This window comes from Typopeltis vanoorti, chromosome 10 (assembly GCF_054136105.1).
Source record: "Typopeltis vanoorti isolate ZY-2024b chromosome 10, IOZ_Tvanoo_1.0, whole genome shotgun sequence".
NCBI lineage: Eukaryota > Metazoa > Arthropoda > Arachnida > Uropygi > Thelyphonidae > Typopeltis > Typopeltis vanoorti.
Window position 1 is genome coordinate 78,582,604 of NC_143558.1, and position 24,045 is coordinate 78,606,648.

Consider the following 24,045-nt stretch of genomic DNA (forward strand, 5'->3'; position numbering starts at 1 on the left):
CATATATTTTTACTAGCATCTTAGGTTCACGATGCTTAAATGTTTTCCTTAGTAGTTCACATCTGTTTCAGCTAGCATAAGAAATACGGTCGACAACTTTTTTTTTTTATTCAAACATACCAATCAATAAATTGGTGCAAAGTTTTTTGTTAGGCTACTTTGTTTATATCAAGATGTAAAGATGTTAACTAAAATTTACACGTGTGCATGGCATAATATTAGTATTTATAAAATGGCTATATATATATATATATATAACTTTGATATGATTTTGGTAACTACTACTAGTCCAGAACTCGGGGGGGTTGGGCGCCAGAGGGCGGAACCCCTTTCGAGTTTTCAAAATTCGAGTCATCAGAATTCAAGGAGAACCGGCCTACCAGTCCGGAACGCGGAGGGGTTGGGCGCCGTAGGCGTCAGGGGGGCGGAGCCCCCCCCTAGTATATATATATATATATATATATATATATATATAATGCCATCTCATATCACCATCTAAAGAATGGTTATGTGTGTGTGTGTGTACATGCGCAACGTTGACTGGAAAAGATAACTATATAAATATATGCTGGATAAGCGCAATATAGTAGGTGGTTTGAACATAAGGAGCATCTGATTTATCGTAAATATCATTTATTTAATGAGCAGAACGAGACCTTGCTGAGTAGTATTCGATAACAATATCCATACTTTTTCGAAATATACAACAGTATTATGATTATAAACTTATTGAGCAGCTGCTAATCATTGCACAAAAGTATTGAAGGTTACGGTAATTATTTTAACTTCCGGCCGTTTCTATGAACAATTTATATATATATATTTAATTTTTCCTGCAGTATCGGTGGATAATGCTCACAGATAACTAAATGAAAATTGTTCTGTAAGACTTGATACGTCTGTACATATATATATACGTCTTGATACGTCTATATATATGGTTTTAACCATATATATATATGGTTAAAACCATTTCATTTAATTGATTAGGCTGACGTGCGTATTTTAATAGTAGTTATTAAACAATGTTTTCTTTTCCTAGTTTTTGATTTAATATCTACTTTGTGATTTATATGGGAAGAGAAAAATATTTAATTGATTGAAAAAAAAATATAAATAGGAAGCATTCCTATACAGATTAAATTTAAATAACCATTATTAGCAGTACTTAACGGGAGACTGGAGAATACCCTCCCAGAAAGTCGTTAACCATCACTATCTTTTAGTTTATTCTTATCTTTTGTCAAGAAGCAATTCTCCCCCCCCCCTCTTCCACACAAATCTCTTCAACTTCAGTCACTAATTACCGGTAACATTTCTCGTTCTGATATTAGCAAAACTACGCTGAACGTCTTGCTGTAAGTTGAACTAACAGTTGCGTGCAGTACGGGTTATTCTTCAATCTGTAACGGTGACAAGAAAGAGATCTCGTGTATGTTACGAATGTTGGCTTGATGTTAAAACATACAACGGAGTTAAACAAATTTCAGTGTTTATGGTTGCATTCAAAGCATGTTCTATTCTTGACTGGCGAGACATTAATGAATTATTTTTTATATTGAAGATATTAATATTTAACCATTCCTACTGAAGAGTTTATTTTAAAGTCGTCACCACTGATCAAGAATACGATGGATTTTTCTATATAGTGTATACTGTATAACGCATTTCCGCTATACTTGCGCGTGATGCCAATTTTCTTAAAGTTTTCTTACCAAATGAGAACTGATGTAGTCAATATAGTGTTATGTAAACATATTAAACTTTGGCGCACGTAAAAACAGTTTTGTGTTAGTTTGTTAATGGAAAATCTATTAGAAGAAATCATCGAGCCGCAAAATAAGTATGGTAAATGTTATTTGTCATATTTTATATCCTAATCTTGTGGCCTCCTCTCTATTGAGAGGGTTGCAGCTAATTACTAGGGAGATTATGATGACGCAAGGTGGTTTCCCATTGCCTTCCTTGCCATAAGTATTTATGACTGTAGCCGTGTGTGTGTGTGTGTGTGTGTGTGTGTTCACGTAGCCGGTTTGCCTGTTTCTTGAGGGATGAAAAACCCTCCACCTCCATATGAGACCGGTTAACTCACCTTTAGTCGGAAGAGACCAGATAAAGGTTCCTCATGTCATGGACGGGAATCGAGCCCAGGTCTTTCCGACCAAAGGACTTCTTCTATAACGACTGAGCTACGGAGGCTCCATATATTATATATGAATGATATGATGTGTCAGGTATATCAATGATTATTTTATTTACTATGATAGCTGTTTTTATTACTAGTGAATATTTAATAGATTATGTTATAATAGGATCTGTCCTCTTGTCTTGATGAAAAGAAGACGACTACGTTCCTACTTTTTGGCAATTCAGAATAAGATAAGCATAATTTTAAGACTTAAAAACATACTTGGTGTCCTTAATATATGAAAATGGTTTTATCCACAAGTTTCTGAAAACATGCACAACATCGAAATTTGGACGAGAAAGAGAATTATAATTGCCCACTTAGAACAAAAAGGAATTATTTCCAGAGGTAAATATAGTAAATTTAAAAATAATTTTAAATGATTTATTAGTGAAGAGTATCTATCCAAAACATTGATGTCCAAAGGTAAGAACACCAATTTTTACCTGTATATGAAAATTTTCATAACTACAGCCACATGTGGACATAAATTTATTGCTAGCATACTAATAAATTATATTATACAAAATATGTTTATAAATTTCGTACAAATTAAATTGCAATGCGTTTAAATTTGCAAATTTCCTAAGGACGTAGTTAAGGAATTAATGTATAGTGCTTACATAAAATTATGCAGAGAGATATTTCAGTATGGAATATACCCACCCAAACTGCGGTTCAGCTCTCACAACGTTGTACCATGCTAAGCACCAAGTGATTCAGAAGCTATTGAAACAAACTGGTCCACTCCTCCAGAGGAAAGATAAGGCCTCGTTTATTTTCTGGAGGAGAATTTCGAGCAGCAATGCGTTGTCCTGTTGCGTCCTGAACGTGTTCTGTGGGATTGAGATCTTGGGATCGCGCTGGCCACTCGATTCGATTAATATCCTCGGTCTCCAGAAGTATCTCCACTGCTGGTGTACGATGTGACGTGGCATTGTCTTCTACAAAAATGAATTCTTCGTCTACAGCACCACGGAACAACCGAACATGACGTTGAAGAACTTCGTTGCCATATCGTTCGCCAGCCATAATCCATTTTTCCAGTACTTGTAACTCGGGGCGTCTCCATTAAGCATAATGCCTCCTCACAACATGATCCCAGCACTGCTATCTATTCTTTTCAAGAACATTCTGGCGGCAGTAAGCAGTATCAATTTCACGGCAGATCAAGTGTCGCCTAGAATCAGAAGGAAAGTTCAATACGACTCTCATCTGTAAACCATACATTAATTCATTGGTGTCTTGTCCAGTTTTTATGGACAACACCACTGAAAACGTGGTCTGCGATGAGCTGTGGATAAAGGAACGTAGACTACAGGCCTTCGGGTGTTTAGGCCTACTTGTCGCAAACGTCTTCCAGCAGTTTATCGAGATATTCGCGTACGTGTACTTGAATGAAACCGACTTGCAAGCTGACCTGCCGTGGTGCGTCGATTACGTTTTGCCTTTATAACCAAAAATCTATCTTCGTATTCTGTGTAGAGCAAGGGCGTCCTCTTAGCAAACGTCTGGAAGACATTCCATTGGTTTGAAACGCTGCCTAGAACCCGGATACAAAGTTATGTGAGATTCCAAACTTTCTCGCAATATCAGTAAGTCTGCAGTCTTCTTCAAGCTTTCCAATAATTCTTTGCTGCTTGAAATCATGTAGATGATGTTTTTGGGACTTTACAAGACATTCAAGTTTGCAGCTGTATTCCTTCACGAAAAGACCTTCCTTCAAACACAATTAGCTTAGCTCAGCCTTTTGCCTTTTATCCTGTTGAGTGCTACCACGTGATCCCTTTGTGCGCGATTTGAAAATTTGAATGTGTACTTGCTTTCTACTCGAAATCATCGGTTATACAAATTGCCACAAGTTGAGACGTCTGAAGTTGTGGTTGTAATCTTCAAAAATAATGTTCGTCCTTAGGTTTTGGACACCATTGTGGTTGTTCTTTGGAGTTAACGAGTTATTTTTGGATCATATATCTTATTATCCTAGAATTCATTAATCTTAGCTTAATTTAGTCTTTAATCTTAGCTTAATTTATGTTTTTATACATATACCTCAAGCTATTAATAAAGATATTTATTATTTCATCTAGAGATAAAACCTACTTTAGGTGGTGATTGACAGTATGCAGGGAATTAAGTGACGTAGATAGTAGATAGATTTTGCAACACACACACACACACACACACACACACACACACACACACACACACACACACACACACACACACACACACACACACACACACACACACACACACACACACACACACATATATATAACGACGAACAGATGCTGTTGAAAAATAATCATTGCTTGGTAAAATATATAATCTTTGTATTCAGAGCAAGAAATATTTTAACACAAGAAGACCGCGAAATGGTGTCGGCTGCTATGTCACTGAAATGCCGTAGATTTTAATGCCTTCTCAATACGAATATCAGTTTCCACACAATAAATTTGTTATTTAAAAGTATCTATCCAATAGCCGTTCTCTGAAGTTAACGAGTAATGTCGTTAACTCAGAAAAGATATATCAACACAGACGAAGACCCGAGCTTTTTCTTGTCCTCAATAGGTTAAAAAAAAAATCGCTCATTGTGAGTTAGAGAATTCACTGCGAACGTATATTTACGTATAATTAGACATACCATTAAAAAAAAAAAAAAGTCAATCAACATTTATAAAAATGCTAGTGACCCTGGTAACCCTTTTCTAACATATCCTTTAACCATAAGAAGAGCTTCAACTCATTGGAACATAGTTCACGAGTTTCCAAAAGCAATCCATAGGAATGCTGGCCTGTGCAGACTGAATCGTATTCCGCAGTTTCTCCCGATAGTTGATCCTGTGTTTTACCAATTCTATCTCATCACACATGCTTAACTGCAGGATGAAACAGAATCTGGTCGTTGGACTGAGGTTCGCGTACTGAGATTTACTGAAGGAAATGAGTTACGACAAAAAATGAGGTGTGGTAAAGCCATTCGTATGCCCCTGAAACTGTCCTCGACGATCTATGATTTTTGACATGGCATTATCCTGTTAGAGAAGTCTCCACTAGACAGACCAGCTATGCACGTGGTCGAACAATGTTTAAGTATATTGTCGCTACAAGTATCAAGCAATATTTTTTCCATTCTTCAGTGTCGATGTTCCCGCGTGCACTATATCTGTAACAGTTAGCGACGGTACTTGGTTAGGTCGTCCGCTGCTATATCCTATGTGCGACATGATTTGTCACATTTTGCATTCCGATTGCGCTTTTGCAAACCTGTATTGTATTATGCTGCACTCTGACTCATTGATGATTTACTGTCAGATTACAATGTTGTTGTTGTAAATTTTCCCATTGATTTGATAGACCAAAATATCAGGGAGAAGAAACCGATCAGTGGCCTTGACGTGATCTCTCACATCAAGACCATTCTCGGTACGTTTTAGACATTCTCCTGCAACACCCAGCAGGCTGTTTTTTAATACATGTGCCGAGCCATCTTGGCCCAAGTATCATATCGCACTCGTTCACGTTCTTCCTCTATCAATTTCAGGTTGAATTGTTCGCAAACCATTCTTGCATACATGTCTGCTTTGTATAGCCTGGAATGAACGTGAGTGTCTCTGACAAAAGACATGGATTCCTTGGATGATAAGAAGAAGTGAGGTACGTAATAGACGACCTGCTGCTCAGTCTGCATGAATATGAGAAAATATAGTGCGTCCCTCAATATGTGAATGATGATCCGTATACTTTCTTTCCTTAGTACAACATTTGAGGGACTTAGTGATGTGAGACGGTGCAAAATACTTGAAGTGCAGTTGAATTCATCTCCATTTGCTCATTCTTTCTGCTGAACAAAGAATGCGAGAAGAAGAAGAAGAAAAAAAAAAAGATACTATTGCTGAATAATCTAGTTGCCAGTAATGGTGAATGGCATGGGAAATGCTTGTTTACTGAAACACACAAGAATGTCCTAAAGCGGGTTTAATCACTCAGATTCAAGCATTTCTGTTTTGGTGAGCATAGAATTGATTCAAAGTATCCAAATTTTAGGCATAAGCAAAACGCGTATTCTTCATTCACGTCTAATAGACGTGATGAACGAGCGAGCGAGAGAGAGAGAAATCGACGCGGTGAATCGATGCATTGAAAGAGTACCATTTAATGATCCTTCGATAACAAGTATCGTAGTTCCGCACATCTAATTTTAAACGTGCATATAAAATATCTCCTCGTTATATCTAAGGAACATTGCTTGGAGGTGGACTGACAATGAAAAGCTGGATATCAGTGACAAAACTTCAATCCCTTCCAAGACGAAACATTGATACTTTTTATCAAAAATGCTTAAAGCATTTAATTAAGCTTCATTATCCTACTTCTTGTGCGCATGGAACAGCGCACAAAAAAGTAGGATGATATATGTAGTCTTTCTGATATAAAGAAAGAAACATTGAATATATATATATATATGCAGTTTCTCTCTCTTTTTTTTTTGTGAAAGAAAACAGTTTTTTCTTTTTTTCTCTCCATTGTGACTTTCTATTCACGATTCAGCAGCAGCAGAAGCGGTACGCATCGAGATGATTACGTCCATAACGCTATTCAAAGACAGGCCAAGTGTTTTGTTTACATCAAAGCGTAGTCTGGAAATTCAGGACGCTTAAACGCAAATGGATATCCTCCTGATATTAATGGAAACTGTGGTTCAAACAACGTCAAATTTCGGAGTTTCAGAAAGCAACCACACTGTTTTATTTTAAGCTGTAACAGAAAGAAGCTATGCTCCGTATTTGGTGGCGTTTTACTGTTTAGGAGTACCAACTATCATAATTGGAAACCTCGCAGTGTGGAATCCCAGAACTCAGAGCCTCTACTTTAATCTACGATATGAAGATCTGTATTTCGAATTTCTTGGAACAGCGTACAAAAAAGTATGCCCTTACCGTTTGATTGGGAAGGCTAAGATTCGAATTCTGTGTAGGACAATGTAGATAATTTATCATTCGAACGTGAATTAACATATCTTATATCTTATACGGTGGTGACAAGATTTTACTCGGTTTCCTGCCGTAATGACCACTGATCTCAACTCATATCTTACGCTTCCGAGGTTTAATCAAGCACACAAACTAAAAAGTATAATAAATTAAGGCTATACTTGCAAACAATATTGTACGTATTCCATTGCGGCATACTGTTTGCAGTGAAAATTTTTACACACTGGCTATTGATCAGTGCTGTATTTACACTTAGGCAATTAATAACCTTGGGCATCAAATTATGAAATGTGTCAAGTATATAAGTTTATTTTGAATGGTGTGTAAAGTTTTAATGCAGTATAATAATAATTTTATTTTATATATCATCATTTATACATTTAAATTATAGCATTTATAATAATTTAAAATTATCATATTATAATAAGTACCACTAAAATAATTATTATTAAATCATATATATATATATATATATAAACGATATAATCAAGTGAATGAAAAAATGCGTTCTGAAAATTAATGGCCAGTGCTGCCGAAAACTGAAATGTGGTCTTGCTACTGGAAAGAAAATTTGTCTTCTTGTATTAAAAGTTAATTTAAAAATGAATTAAAATCGACTTTAAAATATAATTTTTAAGACTATGATTTTAAATTTTAGATTTTGGTAACTTTATCTTTTGAAAAAGGATAAATTCATGAAATACGTATATAGAAAAGAAAAAAAAACGTATAGACATATAGAGTTCGGCATACGATTTTTTGTTTGAAAAATGAAATGAGGTGTACATAGAAGCAGTCGTGGTCAGAAAAATTTAGACCCTATAAAAGATTTCATGCTCGACAATTTGACTAACTGTAATTCTGCCGTAATATGTTTTTGGTTTTTCCTCCGGGAAATGCAGGTTTCCCGGAGGGGGAAAAAACCAATCCTTTGTAGAACATGCAGACATTGCAAAATTGACAGTCATGGCAAACTATGCAGATAGAATTAATTCTCCTATTCTAGTAAAAACTTAAGGTTTAGGCAGCTATGTTACTTAGCTGTAACAGATCAAATAATAAGTCAACGAAAGCTAAGGTCTGATTACCGGATAGGAATCATTTTATATCTTAATCACATTTTATATCATTATATATATAATCAAACTATATCTGGAAATAATGGCTATAATAAAAATATGAATGCTATAGCACTCAGAAAATTCTCCTCCATTTTTTTAAAAGCCCACAAATTTTTGGTAAATATAACTCGATAGCAAAATATGAAACCATTTAAAAGTATCACTGTTAATTTAAATAAAAAAAAAATGCGTGTTTGCGTATAAAATAAAAGTGCAGTTCGTCATTTTATATTCAGGCTGTCCAAACAAAGATAATAAATCATTTTGTATTGTTCACGAAATGCATGTTACTGAGCGCTACATGAGATTGCTCACGTGTAGACATTGTTGAGAACTACATTATGACAAATCTCTTACTGATATGTTTATCTGTTCTCCTCTCATTTACAGCATTCCACCCACCCACCCCTTTTTCCGTTCTTTCATTTTAACGCCGTTTCAAAAACCCTTAGGGTATTCTACCCCTCATTACTTAGGTTACCGTTACGGTCGGCTGTACACTAACGAGGCAGGTGCGGAAACCCAACAGCTGGGAGGCAGGAGTCCGTGATGCCCTCGTTGGCGATCTTTTTGCTAAGCTACGGTAACTCTAAATACGCCGCGTATTGTGTTGATTAGTTCTCATTTCTATTAAGAGAAATTAATAAAGTGGCATAAAGTGAATAAGAAGAACATTTGTGGCAATTGTATCTATTATAGAATTTATTCGGAAGGTTACAGATTTCTAGAAGCTTCTGGCTGTGCTTACCGAAAACGAACCGAAATTTGTCTGGTCAAATGCAGTGGCCTTGTTAATTAATACTGCCTAAAGGGCTTAGTAATTTAAAATGTGATGAGATGATATAAACATTCAAAATTATTAAAAGAAAGACTATCCATTAATATTTTATAGCCAAGTTAAACACTTTGTCTTTTGAAACTTGAAAAGCTTCCCAAGTAATGAAGAGCTTAGGAGAATAGCGCTTCAGCATAAAATGCGTTACTCCAAAGCCACCGCCTCTGACCAGAAGCCTACAGTATACGCTTATACGTCAGTATTTATAAATATTCAAATGGGAAAAAAATACTCAGCTATTGGTTCAGTTGTTTTAAGTTGGTTCCAAGGTAATTAGTCCTTGTTGCATCAGCGTGGCATGTCTTTAAATTGCACTACTCAATTTTAAAAGGAGGGACTAGCGGAATTACTCGTTCCTTGAAAGAATTTGAATTTAATCGTGATAGATTTGAAATCTGAACTAAGATTTGCTATTATCGGTTTTCTTAGGACTCAAGACTAAACTTGGTAATAAGTTACTACAAAGTTTGTAATCATAACTGTTGAATGTACATTAGATACTGTATAGCATGGTATGCGCTATTATACTGAATCGCGGGAAGTCTCACGGCCCATCTTGGCCTCCGAAAAGAAAAAGGAAAATGTGTTCTAAAATCCAAAAAATTATTTGAACTCCATCATTAATCACAAGGCCAAGTCATAGAGATCGAGTAATATTAGGCATGAAATCTCTATAATTCCCTCGCTATACAAAACGGAAGAACTTGTGAATAGAATAAAGACGAACTCAACCATCACTGTCCGTATTCTCTCATAAATGTGGACCGAAAGACTTTTGTTATGCTCAGCAGAATTAAACTAGTACGTGTCATTCTTCCATAATAAATGAGTGGTTATTCTGCAGCCGGATGTGACTTAAATCACCGAAAAAGGCTTAAAGAAGCAAGCCTACTAATGACAACATAAAGGAAAGACAAGGAAAGAGACTTCATGGCTCCACTGAACGAGAGTGAACTATGGGTTTATTTCCTTGTCAACACAGTCCGTTGAACAAAGGAATGTAGCTTTAAGGTAGTCTTACTTTGTGAAGAAAGTGAATTCAGTCTTCCAAATTTTTTCCCTGTTCCTTAACTGACTCGGATAACAAATGGCCTGATTAAGTAGACCTCTGTGCTTATTCTTAATCTTAAATCTAGCATATTATATTGTAGAAGTGCTAAACAGAAATAAAAGTGAAAATATTACTGATTACTTGCGTGAAAAGTTACCAGTATTAATTTTCTTGAATTTTTTTTTTTTGTTTTTTTTTTTTGTACAGTTGATAGTTTCGCTCTCACTTATTCCTGGCTGTAGGAAATAGATATTTGTGAAATAACGCTGCCTTTCGTATTACTACCATTCTTCATTTCTTCTGTAATTGTAAGGAATAGTAATGCTGCGCGAAAAATATCTGAAAAGTACAATTCTCAAGTCTTTCGAACATATGAATGCTACCAATAATAAAAATACAAATGCATAGTTTGATAGATGCATCATATATCTCATAAAATATATGAGAATTTGAGGGAGTGAAAGAATATGAAAATTTGAATCGCAACAACAAAAAGCTAGTTATAATTTTGTCAGAAATTATTACCTCATCTCTCCTATCCCTAAGATCGATAATGAAACTGTTGATCAGTCCGAGTCCACCACACCATTCCTTCATTAAGTCCTTTGGATATAATCCGTATTAGTAATTTTATAACTTTTAAAAAAAGTATATGTGAATACCATCCACGAACGACTGTATACCCATCGCGCATACCTATCCATGCCAGCAGCGGAATTCGAACTCACCTATTGGCTTTTAGAGTTGAAATCAGTTGTATTACATTTTCTTTCTGAAATTAATGTCAAAAAAAGAATGACGCTCTTTTCATTTTATTTGTAATACAAATTTTAAAGTAACTACAATAGCTAGTATTGTAACTAAATAACGACGTCGCGCAAGTAACTGTTACTCGAGTTTAACACGGAGCCTGATTAACCATAGCATTTCTCTCTCTTGCCCTGAATAATTATTGTATTTTGATTGTTCATGATTGAACAGTGTATTGCTCGAACCGAATTTGTGAATTTTTTGTTAAAATCATTCTCAAAAGCAGACACGTGCAATTTGTTGCTTGCATGCGACTATCGGCATGATTTTGTGCGACTCGCTAACTTGAATATTAAGTGGAACTTTTTTTTTTTTTAGAAAGGCGAAGATTTTTTTTATTTTACTTGTATCATTCAACATTTATGAGACTGCACATTAAACTTTAGTTAAAAAATAGAATTTGTTTCTTCTATTACATTATCCGCATAATGTAATAGAAGAAACAAATTCTATTTTTCAAGTCAAGGTATATTGGAATGAATATTCTTTGAAGGCATCGTGACTAAGAGAAAGCTGCAAGTTAATTTTTTCATAATTTGTCTCAATATACTAAAAAAAAAAAGTTTCACAGCGTTGGTTGGGAAAACGTATGTAGCTGTGAATAGAATTAAAATTTCGAACAAGAATGTTTATGTTTTTACTCACTTTCTGCAATAAATATGATGGGCCTTCTTTAGAACATTTTTTGTATACTACTATTCAATCAAAATAAACTCCAGTCATATCAGGACTGCTCACAGCACATTTTTCGAAGTAATGCAAAAATTAATTGAAAATTAGAGGGCAGTTAATAAAATGATATCGTGCGATATATAAAGTAGACATCGTAGAATGTGGTGTAGAGGATTCATCATGTCTTATTAAAACAAGTGAGTGTTGATTTCTCTTTCAGTGCTTTCATCTTGGCATAAATAAATCTGTGCGTTGCTGTGTTCTGACGATCAAATAAGATTTTTCAAGTGTTTCTCTCTCTCTCTCTCTCTGGAAATGTTGTTTTCGCTAACTCTTAAGTATAGGCACTCGTAAACACTGATTGTAAGTATATGAGTGGTTTCTATCTATAAAGAGTTTGACATTCATAGATGTTACTCCAACTTGCGATGCATCCTTCAGGTAAACATATATTCTGACAACATGAGTTAAGCTTCTACTGTGATGAAATAATACGATTATACAAAGATCGTATATTGACATTACAGATATGCTGTGACACTCGTTATGAAGTTTATTGTTTCTGCTCATTACAAGCAAAGCACGTTGCTGACTATTCAGTATCTAGTCAGATGGATGTTTTAAGATATAATTATACGTTCTGCTAACTCGTCGAGATCCTTGAAAAGCACAACGGAGCAAACGCAACATAATGACGACAGCTCAGAAAAATAAATATACAGCTTTGATTATTGGGGATTGATAATGAAAGATATATACAAAGAAAAATTAATATTTTATACGGAAAAATTAAAATACAAAAAATTTGATTGCCATGTTAAAGATTATTGTTTTACCTTCCCGGACATGGTCTGAAATAGTATATTTTTTAAATTTATGGGTCGCCTAATTAATTTCCAGTGAAGACAGAAATCAAATAGTGTTAGATAGATAATCACAGATAGCGATAACAGAAATCATGGAAATAAATGTACTTTCCAACGAGATATAAGCTGTATAAAGTCTCCAATAAACAGTTATCGATCTTAGAAATTTAAAAATAGCAAAGTCTTTAGGGAATGGTAAACAAGGCCTTAAGGGAAGAGTTAAAAAAAAAAAAACGGAGAGCTTTGATTATGACGCATAACTCCAACTAGAAAAACTGACAGTTCGAATTATATGTTTCTTTTTTAGTAGACAAAGAAACTGCGTAAGTATATTTCGTTGTGATCCTCTTTATTGTGAAAAGGCACATTCGTAAGATATCATAGATTGAATACGTTTCAGCGGTTATTGATAATAGAGTGTATGAAACTATAATTTCTGGAACACAACATATAGCGTATCTAATATCTGCTTAATGATAAGGCATACCAAATAAACTCGACCAAGGGGAAGAGAAAACAATACTTCTGATATTCTCAAATTGATTTAGCAGGATATTTTTAAAACAGGATAAGGACACGCTTTTGCTTAATACTTCGACTTCTTCAAAAATATAGAAGAGCCAGAATATTCAACACATACAAGATAAGTCTATCCAGAATCTTGGAACTTTTTATTTATCCTGAAAGCCAGACTGATAATGATTCCGTGCTTTGCGTAGAATCATTATCGGTCTTGGTTGTAATCATGTAAAGTCACGGATCTTAATACTCCATTCCCGTTACAAATCAAACATTTCGCAGTTGATTCAGCGAGATGTTCGTGCTGCAGTAGCTGCGTCTACCGCTAAGCGGACGTTGGACGATCGGAGATGCGGTCTTATGCAGTGATGCTGTTTGTGTCCATTTGCCGAAGCGGGAACTTTGGGAGTAACTTTTTTTATATTTCAGGTTGATTTTTCTTTGTGTTTTTACTATTATCAACCAATATTGCTTATTTTTTCAGTTCATCTCTTTTTCAGAAATCGAGATTGCATTGGATAATAAGGCGTGAAATACAATTTCTCTTGATACAATAATTTCATGTTCCAAAAATGACATAACTGGAATTCTTATATGCTTGATTATCAGTGACCTTGAAATATCTACTTTTTACTAGTGCATCTTCGAAACAATACGTTTTTGTCATTATAAGTAGAGGGACCTAACGATAGATCTCGGAAGAAATGCAAAATGTCGAAAATAGAATAATTAAAACAACTCGTTGGCAATCATTTATCATCCATTTCCATTATCAATAAATGGACACATTTCTGTCTTTGGATAACACAGTGTTCGCATTTCGGGTACTCGATTATGGGCCAGTTTTGTTTGGTATAGAGTCCTAACGTAATCGAGACACCGAAAAAAAAAATAGAGTTCATTTCGTACGAAGAGATTAATTTCTTCCGAGTCATGTTTCTTACACAACTTCTGTAATCTCCATTGATCAACCGAAGTAGTATAAGAAACGTTTATCGTAATCGCCTCTAAGTAGGTAAAAATGTGTCTGTTGTTTTCTGTTGTCCGCAGATGTTGAAAATTAGTCATCCTTCTTTGAAAATAGCGGCATTATTCCTCGCTATCACTCATCAATTTTCTTAACCTAAGTTAGTTGATTAAAATTGTCTAACATTTCTGCAAATTATTAATGCAAGCACTATACCATTTAAGCAGTGCGAGCATCCATCGACGAGTAAAATTCTAGTAGTGTCGATCATATCCTGCTGGGATGTTTAATAGCTAGTTCTCAAGTTGGTTTGAATTTACACAGTTAATTTTGTTTTCTGAGAATTTTATGGCGTATCTGAAATCATATCAAAAATATCAATTATAGCAGGCAACTGAAATGACAGTGCCTGCTGTAATTTATAATATTTTGATATGATTTCAAGTATTCCGATTTCATGAATTTTTTTTTATTCATTTCTGTGGTCTATCATTCAATTTACATTTCAATTTAAACGTTCACGTCTAAATATGGCTCAAGTTTTCTGTATGATGAATTTGGAATATACTTAGCAAAGCTGTTTTCAGTTAGATAACGATGAATAGAAATTGTACACTGCTTTTTTAATATAAAGCTATAATTTTATATTAAGAAAATGTGTCCTTAACAATTCCTACATCTCTCTATCTCTCCCTAACTATGTGTACATTATGTACATATATGTTTTTATTTCTGATCATATCAAACTGAAGGTTGGTTAATGCAAATTTCGATGATTGAGATGACATTTGAAGCATTCTTTTCATTTGCATGCTGAAGAAAGTTTTCTTGTTATAACTCCTGATAACGATAGAATGTATATTCACGCTCTCATCAGACAACAAACCAGTAGTTTCTAACCGGTTCAATTCTACGACATGAAGAAAGACATAATTCGAGCATTTATGTATTCTGAGAATCTTTTAAATTCGTAGAATGTCGAATCCTACTTGTCAGATGGAAGAATTTCGCTTCGGTCATAAAATTTAATATATTCGCAATACGTCTACCGAAAATAAAGATTGTAGAGATCGTAACTCCGGAAGTTGAACAATTTTTTTCATGTAGTATTATCTTTATAACGGCTCTCGGTATCCTGATAGGCGAAAACGTCGTCCTTACACAGTCACATTTCTATAATAATGGCCAAATATTGTTTTAAAATATCGAATTCAGGTACCATAACAAAGATGACTTGTAATTAACTAGTGTCATAAGTACGAAGTTTTATTGTCTAATTTGGTAACATCGACTCCACGGCTGCGCATTGCTTTCTCAACATGGTTCGAAACATGGATTTTATATAACTAATATATTTTGCTGAGATTGTAATCCAATGCATATATTTATTGTGAATTTTAGTCTCATGAGATTGTTTCTGTAATTCAAGTCTGCGCTCTTTATATATCTGTAAGGCGCACATAGACGTGATTCTGAAAGTCGTGATATTAGATGATGCATGTAGAGTGCGCTACTCTGCCCGAAGAGTAAAATACTTAATGATTTTGTTCCCAACAAACAGGAATCTAACTGGAAAGTGGGATTTTGACCTGTGCACATTAGCGAGATCATCGCAGAGGTTTCTGTTTTGGTGGGCAGTGGGCAATTTGACGTCCATCACTGTCATCATCAATCACTGTCGGCCGTCAGTCCGGGTCCCGTTAGAATGAAAACATTGTTTATTTTCATAATGAGGAACGCGTGGCACGAATTAGGTGGTAATGAAACAGATGCTACCGTCTACCAAAGCGATACAGTTTTAACGAGTTAATGAATGATATCAGCACTTCTGGTTACCTTGCTTTTCTTTATCTCTATGAAACATTTCGCCATCCATTTCCCCCACTCGTAAATTAACATTGCGCACTTCCAACATTAGAAACACATATATTCTCGTAAAAAAAATGAAAAATTTAATTACGTCACGTGAGTTAAGTTACTTTCTACAGGAGTAAATGTCATACGGTTCTATTTTCTTAGTGGATGCATTTTTGTTTCAGACTTTAAAAAAAACCTTCATATTTTGGACGGTATTCGTTAGTGTTCAGAAGGTGCGAACGATTTGAAGGTGAGAAACTGTTCAGGATCTAGCGGTTCTCTTTATCGTTTATAGTTTAGAATCCAACAATTATCAATTTTTTTTTTCTATTTTTTTCTCGTCAACTAATAAACAAGTCGCTTGTCTAGAACACGCTATATCATTTAAGTTTACATATCACAGGGACAACCTAATGCAATTAGTTAAAGATGGTAGCTAAAAATACAGACGATTAAATATTTTTCACAGTATTTTTCGTAAATTTCTTGGAATCAGTACAGCGTAAAACTTTGGATCAATTCGCCATCTCGCGAACATATAATAGTCAGGGAATGAACTATGAGAAAGAAAAGGAAGAGAACTATTTAAGGAATCCGACGAATCTGAAAGCAACGTGGATAAGTTTTCCCCCATCGTGTGGTATTCAGCGGAGACATCTCCGACTGACGGAAAGGCTACTATCCCGCGCGGACCTTTTCTCTTCCGTTAACTGACGCGTCAGCCAGCCTCGGGGATGAGCACGTCCCTATCGCAAGATGCTCACGTAGAACTGCTATTCTCGAAACTCTGTTTATAGAAGTCACAACAAAAGCGCATAATGTCACAACAGGTGTCTATTTGCAGCATATTGTGAGAACGACTTAGTGTACTTTAGCACTAATGTTATTTACGGGTTGCACTCCTGTGCAGGTGCGTAGAGCGGCAATAAAAGGGAATTTCTAACGGTGACTGTAAATCAGATTGTCACACGTTTACTTAGGTATCGACATAAATGCGAAAGTCGCAGATGGAGACGTGAAATGTGAAATATTTTCAATTGTTATGCTCACAAACGGAGCATTTTCTTTATTCAGTTCCTTTAACAAATGAATATTATTTTTGTTTATTTATTTTTACTTTTGATCTTAATGCTGTAATTCCAGTTGGAAAACCTTTACTTTTAGCAGTTCTGTTGAAATAAAATGTCTCTGAAAGAAATATTGTTTCTTCAAAATGCAATTTCTTTGTCTTCGTCGCTGGATGTGCCAGTTGTTTCATCTGGACACAGCGCTCCTGTTTTGCACTTATTTTGTTTATGATATATATAATCGTAGGGTTCATACTACTTAGTTACATTCGCATTTTTTTTTTTTTTTTTTTTTTTTTTGTAAAATTTCTTCTACGGGAGATTCCTTGAGGTTTAAGTGATGGATATAGATTTGGCTGATAGTCAAACACAAACGGTTTGCAATTTCTAAAGGTTTTAGGATCTCAAATACAGGCTTGAAATAAACACTTTTGAACGTATCGAAAGAATATCACGAATAAAATTTGAGGAAACGAGAACAATATATAATTACATCATGTAGAAACATGGTCAGGTAGCTACACATTGGGTAACAGCATTAAACATACTTGTGATAATACAATAATTATTATACTAAATGGAAACAATTTGTTACATCAGTGTAGGAGAAAAACGTAGTATTATAAGTATATTATAAACCTATAATCTTTTAGATTGTTATAAGAATGTATCTGAATTTGATAACTTTGTATACTGTATAAATAGTTGCGACTGTTTGGAAATAAATGTGCTTTCAAGAAATAGTCAAATGGAAAACATGGTATAGTATTGCTTCATCTGTGCAAAATATTTCTAGATTTTGTTCATTGTAAGTAACATCACCAGTTCGGAATGAAACTCACTGCAACGACAGTCGAGTTTTTATTATTTAACAAAAGAAAAAAAAATACATATGACATTATATTACTAGCGATATCTTATTGTAGTGCAGTACCTGTATCGAAATGGTAATAGCTATAAGTCAAATGATTTTTTCCTGATATAAAACCTTACGACTGTACAGGAAGAAAACAAATTGCGCCAAAAAGAATATTAAGTTATTGTGAATGGAAATGTGAATATGTTCAAGGTCACATTCATTAACACAAGAGAATACCTCTAAAGTATAGGTACATATATAAAATTCTTGATATAATGTATATATGATCATTATAGAAAACATATCTAATTAGTAATAATTAATTAACAAACAATAATTAATTCTGAACATAAATCAACACACATATATTGTTTAAGGCAATCTGTTGTACTTCAATAATAAAGTAATGCCTAGCGACAAACTGCCCAGTCAGGGAACCTGTAACGGATGACAAGTCCATTAATTTTGTTAAAGCAATCTAAATACTCTCCCTTTCCCTTTCGTAAACAGTCGTTTATCCTATTTGCATGTCAACACCCAGCGCCGGTGACCTAAGATTTTTCTGACCTCTCTTTATCTTTATCTTCCAACCCAGGAACCCCACAACACTCCGCCCCTCTGCTAATTTACTCATTACCTACCTTTAGGGTAATTAGAGACGCGGATGACAGTTTTATCCAGTTAATTCAAAGACCGGTGACTCGGTTAGTGACCCGAAATTCCAATCACACGTGCAGCCTAAGGCTATTCCGTGACACATCAGAGAAAAATTTCGGACACTGACATTGTCTTATTGCAACGTCGTTCCCTTGTTAGAGGTCACAGTTAAATACACGCATCCGCCGTCTAGGTTATCACTGGGACGTTTTATCATTATCGAACAGCAGTGTGAAGTAGCACGAGCCCTGAGTGAGACTACCTTATGACCAGCGAGAACCCAGCCTTTATAAGAATCCCTTCAATAAATAACTAAAGAGCTTCACCAGGGATTTACATGTTTAGCCAATAAGCCCGAAGATTTTAGTGATTACAGCACTAAGACACCTTTATCGGATAACGCGTCATCCTAAGTGGTATTAGGCTTTCAAAAAAAAAAAAAAGTAAACGCGGATTACCGCGTCTCTCTGCTCAATTCAACTACTCTGTTTACCCTAATTCCTTCTCTCATTCATGACGTATTAGATTACCAGTTCGCTACAATTATTCTTCTCTAAGCGCATAACATCCGTCAGACCACCAAAGTAATCGGCTTTATTACCGAACACGTATTTCGTATCTGAGCTTGTATGCTCTGCTCACGAGCTTGGGAGCCGCCTCAAGTAGCCTATAAGCAGAGCGATTCCCTGATAGGGCGGCTTAGTCGCCCGGGCCCTGACCGTGTACAGAAAGACCTGCTTGTAAGGAAAAGGAAGGAAAGAAACGAGCTAAGCGGCTTACCGGGGTAGCCCACCGTGGGATGGAGGAGGTCGACGCCCGGCGATGGTAGGCCGATGCCGTTGACGGCGTAAGGAGGTGACTTCAGGTACGCCATGCCTGAGGTTGCTGTCGTCTGACCTGCTGGCGATGAGAAAGGGGCACAGGACGAAGCTGCTGGCTGGAACGCCACGGTGCCGGTGTTTGGTGGACTGGCGCCACAGAGCTGGTGACCGGGGCCGGACCGGTAAGAGAGAAAGCCGGTGAGTGCAGGGCTGAAGCCGTCCCCACCACTCCCTCGGCCCTGAACGTCCTCAAAGTTGGGCCACAGTTTTACGGTTGGTGTTGCCGTCCTTACTCAACTAAATTTTTGGTCCCACTTTGAACGGGGATTCTGTTCCCCACTACTAAACTTTTTTACCACAACTCGGAGATCACAGTCCCCTGTCAGTGATTGGATCTGGAGGACTCATGAGTGCGTGCAGCCAGGCGTCGCGCCCAGTTGACTAAGCCGTGTGCAGTTCTTGCTATGCCACCACTGTTATTGCCAGGCCCATCAGCTTTATTCGGGCTCCCTCTCGCCACCCGGGGTTTGGCCCTGTCCGTCACGCCTTAGTTCTCGGCCGTCCGACACGGCCAGATGGCGACTGCAAGTGCTCCGCCTCCCAGAGGAAACGTTCGCTCACGGCAGCCAACCAGAAGGCGTGTTCTCCCTTTTACCCTTAGCCTATAACCATTGCATGTTTAGTACGCTTGTGCTGAATGGATGATGGCGAACCGCGAATATTGTTAAAGACAAAAGGGCAGGGCCATGAAATGACGGCGTGCTGTTTTTATTAGGGTCCCTATGGTGGGTTTATAAGGTAACTATGAAGTTTGTCAACGTAGGAACCATGGGTGCCTATCTGTATGGAGAAAAATAAGCACTAATGTACCTCAGTATGACTTTAATAGAAGCCACTTACTTAAATGACAACAGCTAATCTCTTTCAATGAGTAACATTTCACACAGCTAAAATGAACTGTTAATTTGTTAAACTCTCGAAATACAGGGGAATTGCTTTATTACTCCTTACGGGGAAAAATAGCTATACTGCCTTAATTTTATTTATAATAGATATACTGTCTACGGGGAATGTCGAGATGGGGAGGGATACCAGATGAATCAATAGATTCAGGAAATGCCCTAGGACATCGGTACAACGGTAGCAAATAGGAAATCTCCGCTAACGAGCTTAGTTTGTGATGCTCCATTCTCCCGGATGGAATGAACGGCTTCACGGGGCAGTGCTCACTGCTAGGAGAGAGAGAGTCGGCCCGCTAAACAGAAGGCCTAATCCTGTACAGCAGCGGAACAGCGGTATTAGTGGAATCAGGAACTGCACAGCCTTCCTGTTTCTTGGCTACCTACGAAACGTGGCCAGTAGAGAATTAATGGCGGATTCGTGTTTGTCTGGTTACTCTCTGTGCGAGATTTATTTATCTTCTCCTAACCGTCCTTTTCCAATCCTCCTTACATCCCCATTTATGTTTCCATACACGTGTGTTTGGCGATTTGTTTGATTTTTTTACTTAATAAAATCGTTATTATCTCACAAAAATATATTCTCTATAGTTAGATTTGTATGTTGGTTCCTTACAATATATTGTGAAGTGGGAACTTCGCTATATCGTTTGTTATTATTAAAAGTTTTATGAAAATCAAAATAAATTTCAATTAGATCACATGTCCTTTGTCAGAATAATGTCATAAATCGATGGGAAAAGTGCCACTTTCTAAGGGATTCCTACTTCAGTTGTTTACCACACGTTTGCTAAGAAACAAAAACTGTCCTGCAAATGTAAAATTTTCTTTCAAGGCGAGAGGGAGTGGTGAGGAATTCCTAAAGCTTCTACAAATAAAACATTATCTTTATTATTAATATTATTATTCAAGTTATAAACAAGAGTTTTAACTTAAAATTAAACCATACTCTGGAATTATTATTTCTCATAACAGACAAACAAACAGTAATTCCATTACCCGTGTTCAATATTATTACATTATTAGCTGCACTTGGAGGAAATTTGCATAAAGAGGATGAACAGTTTGTAGTCTTGGTAATAGTGTCCGCACACACATTTAATTTTTTCCCCCCAATTTAATCTTTAATCAGTGAAACAAAGAGATTTCCATAAAATTTCTTAATGTCGAAATCGATCTTTCTCAGATATATATGTATTAACAAATTCTTATTAAACCATTCTTGTTTACTTCTTTAGAAATAAACCCTTCATCCTCCACAATTTGACCAATCAGTTACATTACTAAATTACTTTAGAATTATTTCAGTTTATTTAGGATTAACAGTAGACAATCCATTAACCGAGTGGTTTACAACCTGTTTTTTTTTTTTTTTTTTTTTCAACTCTTTTCATCAGTTGAATTCTTTAATTCTTTCTTGAACATACACTTCAAATAGAATATCAGCATAATCCAAGTCCCTTCTCCCCAGTTGTAGAATTCCAACAATTCGCGGATGTTAGGTTGTAAACCACTGTGTTAACATAAGACAAAGCTATACAATAAAACACAATATAAAAATAATATTTTCGAAAAATTTTATTTTCCTTTCCAACATCCTTGTTCTAGATTCCTACATTTAATGTTAATTTATAGTGATTCGCACCAAAATCCCGTACAGAAAAAAATGTATGGATTACCCTGACTTAGTTTTATCATTTGGAAAATATACTTGTTCCCAAGAGATAAATGTTTCTTTATACGGACTGATAATTTTTTTAATAGTTAAAAGAAATTTATATATCATATAACTTGATTCTTCTTCTTAAGTAGCTTTTCCAAATTAGAGGTTAGCAATAATGGTACGGCAGTGTTCATCTCAGACCTATCATAATTAAACATTGGGGCTAGTATTGTAACAGTGTCCTATGAACCAGTTACATTGTTTGCAATTAAGGGACAAGATAGTATCTGTATTCCGAGATATCTCGGGATAAAAAACCCGACTTTCTGGGAGAAAAAACTTTCACCTCCGTATGAGACTAGCTTACTCACCTTTGATTGAAAAGCCCTGATAAAGATTCTTCGCGTCATAGATGGGATTCGTACCTGAATCTTTCCATTTAAAAAGCTCCATCGAAACCAACTGAACTATGGACGCTCGAAGACTTGATTATAAAGAAATAAATATATACGTGTTTGTTATGTATAAATCATCGATCATATTTTAAAAGTGAGCGTAAAGAGTAGAATTGATATATTGCAAGTTCTTTACTTGTCCGGTCGATAACTTGGAAACCACTACGGGACTTTTTTTCAGCAGGAGGTTCGCGTATTAAAATAGCTGGATTTCTTCAGATTTTTTTTTCCCTGCTGAATATACAAGAAGAGAACATCTACTGGTAGAACAGTCCAACTTGGAGGGGGGGGAACCACATAATCGGACTACGATTATGTGGTTTCCTCTTATTGCTATCATATGCATCTTCCCGACAACTACCAGCATCTTTCTTAATGGTCTTATTAGTACCAGTAATGATGTCGGCTAATACCTGATACTCCTAAGGATTATGAATGACAAACAAAAAAAAAAAAAGGGGAAAAAAAAGAAAAAGCATATGGCTGAATAGCTTAGCAGCAGTGTTACATGAAATTTATATATATATATATATATATATATATATAATTTAAAAAAATTTCCCTTTTGTTGTCTTTTTTTTCCAGTAACAAAGAAAGAGTCTTCTAGATGTTTTCTGTGTTATAAAGAACTACGAAAAATCGATCAGATATATGGTAAATAAGTTTGGAAATTTATTCCTAACTTTAACTAGATAAACGTTTTTTGTTATTATTTACATTCTTCTGAGTGCAAACCTACTCAGAGAACTGAATTAGAATGAATGGCTCACTAGAAAGCCGGAAAATATTACTGTTCGTGATGCTTGATTACTGGATATACAGGGTGGCCCAAGTTTAAATCCAATTTTCTCTGCAATTAGCTGGTATAATTAGAAAAAATTTTACCGACACATTATAGCCATCAAACTACATTGAGTTCTGAACTCATTATCTTCGCAACAGTATCAGCGGTAAATGGCTTGATGGCTATAATATGTCGGTAAAGTTTTTTTCTAATTATACCAGCTAATTGCAGAGAAAATTGGATTTAAACTTAGTAGGTACATTTTAGGCCACCCTGTATTATTGTGAAGAGCAGATCTTGAATTTAAAATTCTAACAAATCTTTTATTCTTCTTCTTATTGTTATTTTATTAGAATCAAACATAATAGATTTCTATCTATTCCAGATCTCATTTAATGATGACATTTTAACATAGCAATTTGAACATAATGCTATGCTTCATGTAATGTATTAGTTTTACTTCACTGCATTCGTTGTTTTCTAGTAAGGGAGGACATATACTAGATTCAAAGCGTGTGTCTGTGATAGATGACCATGCTAAAATAATACTTATTTAACAGAATGAAATCCTAAACACCAAACAAAGGCGTGGGGAGAGAATTTTTACAGACTTACCTGAGAACAGTATTTTTCTTATACCTGTGTGCGGTCATCCAAGAATAGGAAATAGTAGCCCCTAGGGGTTACCATCCTATAACAAAGTTGACTACATTCAGTTCTGAAATCGTTATCTTCGCAATAATATCAGCATAGTCTATTGCATAACTAAATGGACATAACCGAAACAGTTATATTCATTTAGTTTACATATGAATCTTGCTCGATTCTTAATTGCTCAAATTCGAATTTTAAAGGAATTCAGGTGTTCATAGTTTATTATTAATTACTCTTCAT

General features: G+C 35.6%; 1 protein-coding gene across 1 annotated transcript in view; it reads right to left on the bottom strand.

Moving 5' to 3' along the window:
• The window catches only part of LOC150102531 (homeobox protein OTX2-like), a 142,362-nt gene extending 122,991 nt beyond the window's left edge, over positions 1-19,371 (bottom strand). Inside the window, exon 1 of the mRNA XM_090399463.1 lies at positions 19,250-19,371. Coding sequence (XP_090255589.1) covers positions 19,250-19,343 — 94 coding nt within the window. The 5' untranslated portion in view covers positions 19,344-19,371. The remainder of the gene's footprint in view (positions 1-19,249) is intronic.
• Between the last annotated feature and the right edge of the window lie 4,674 nt (positions 19,372-24,045).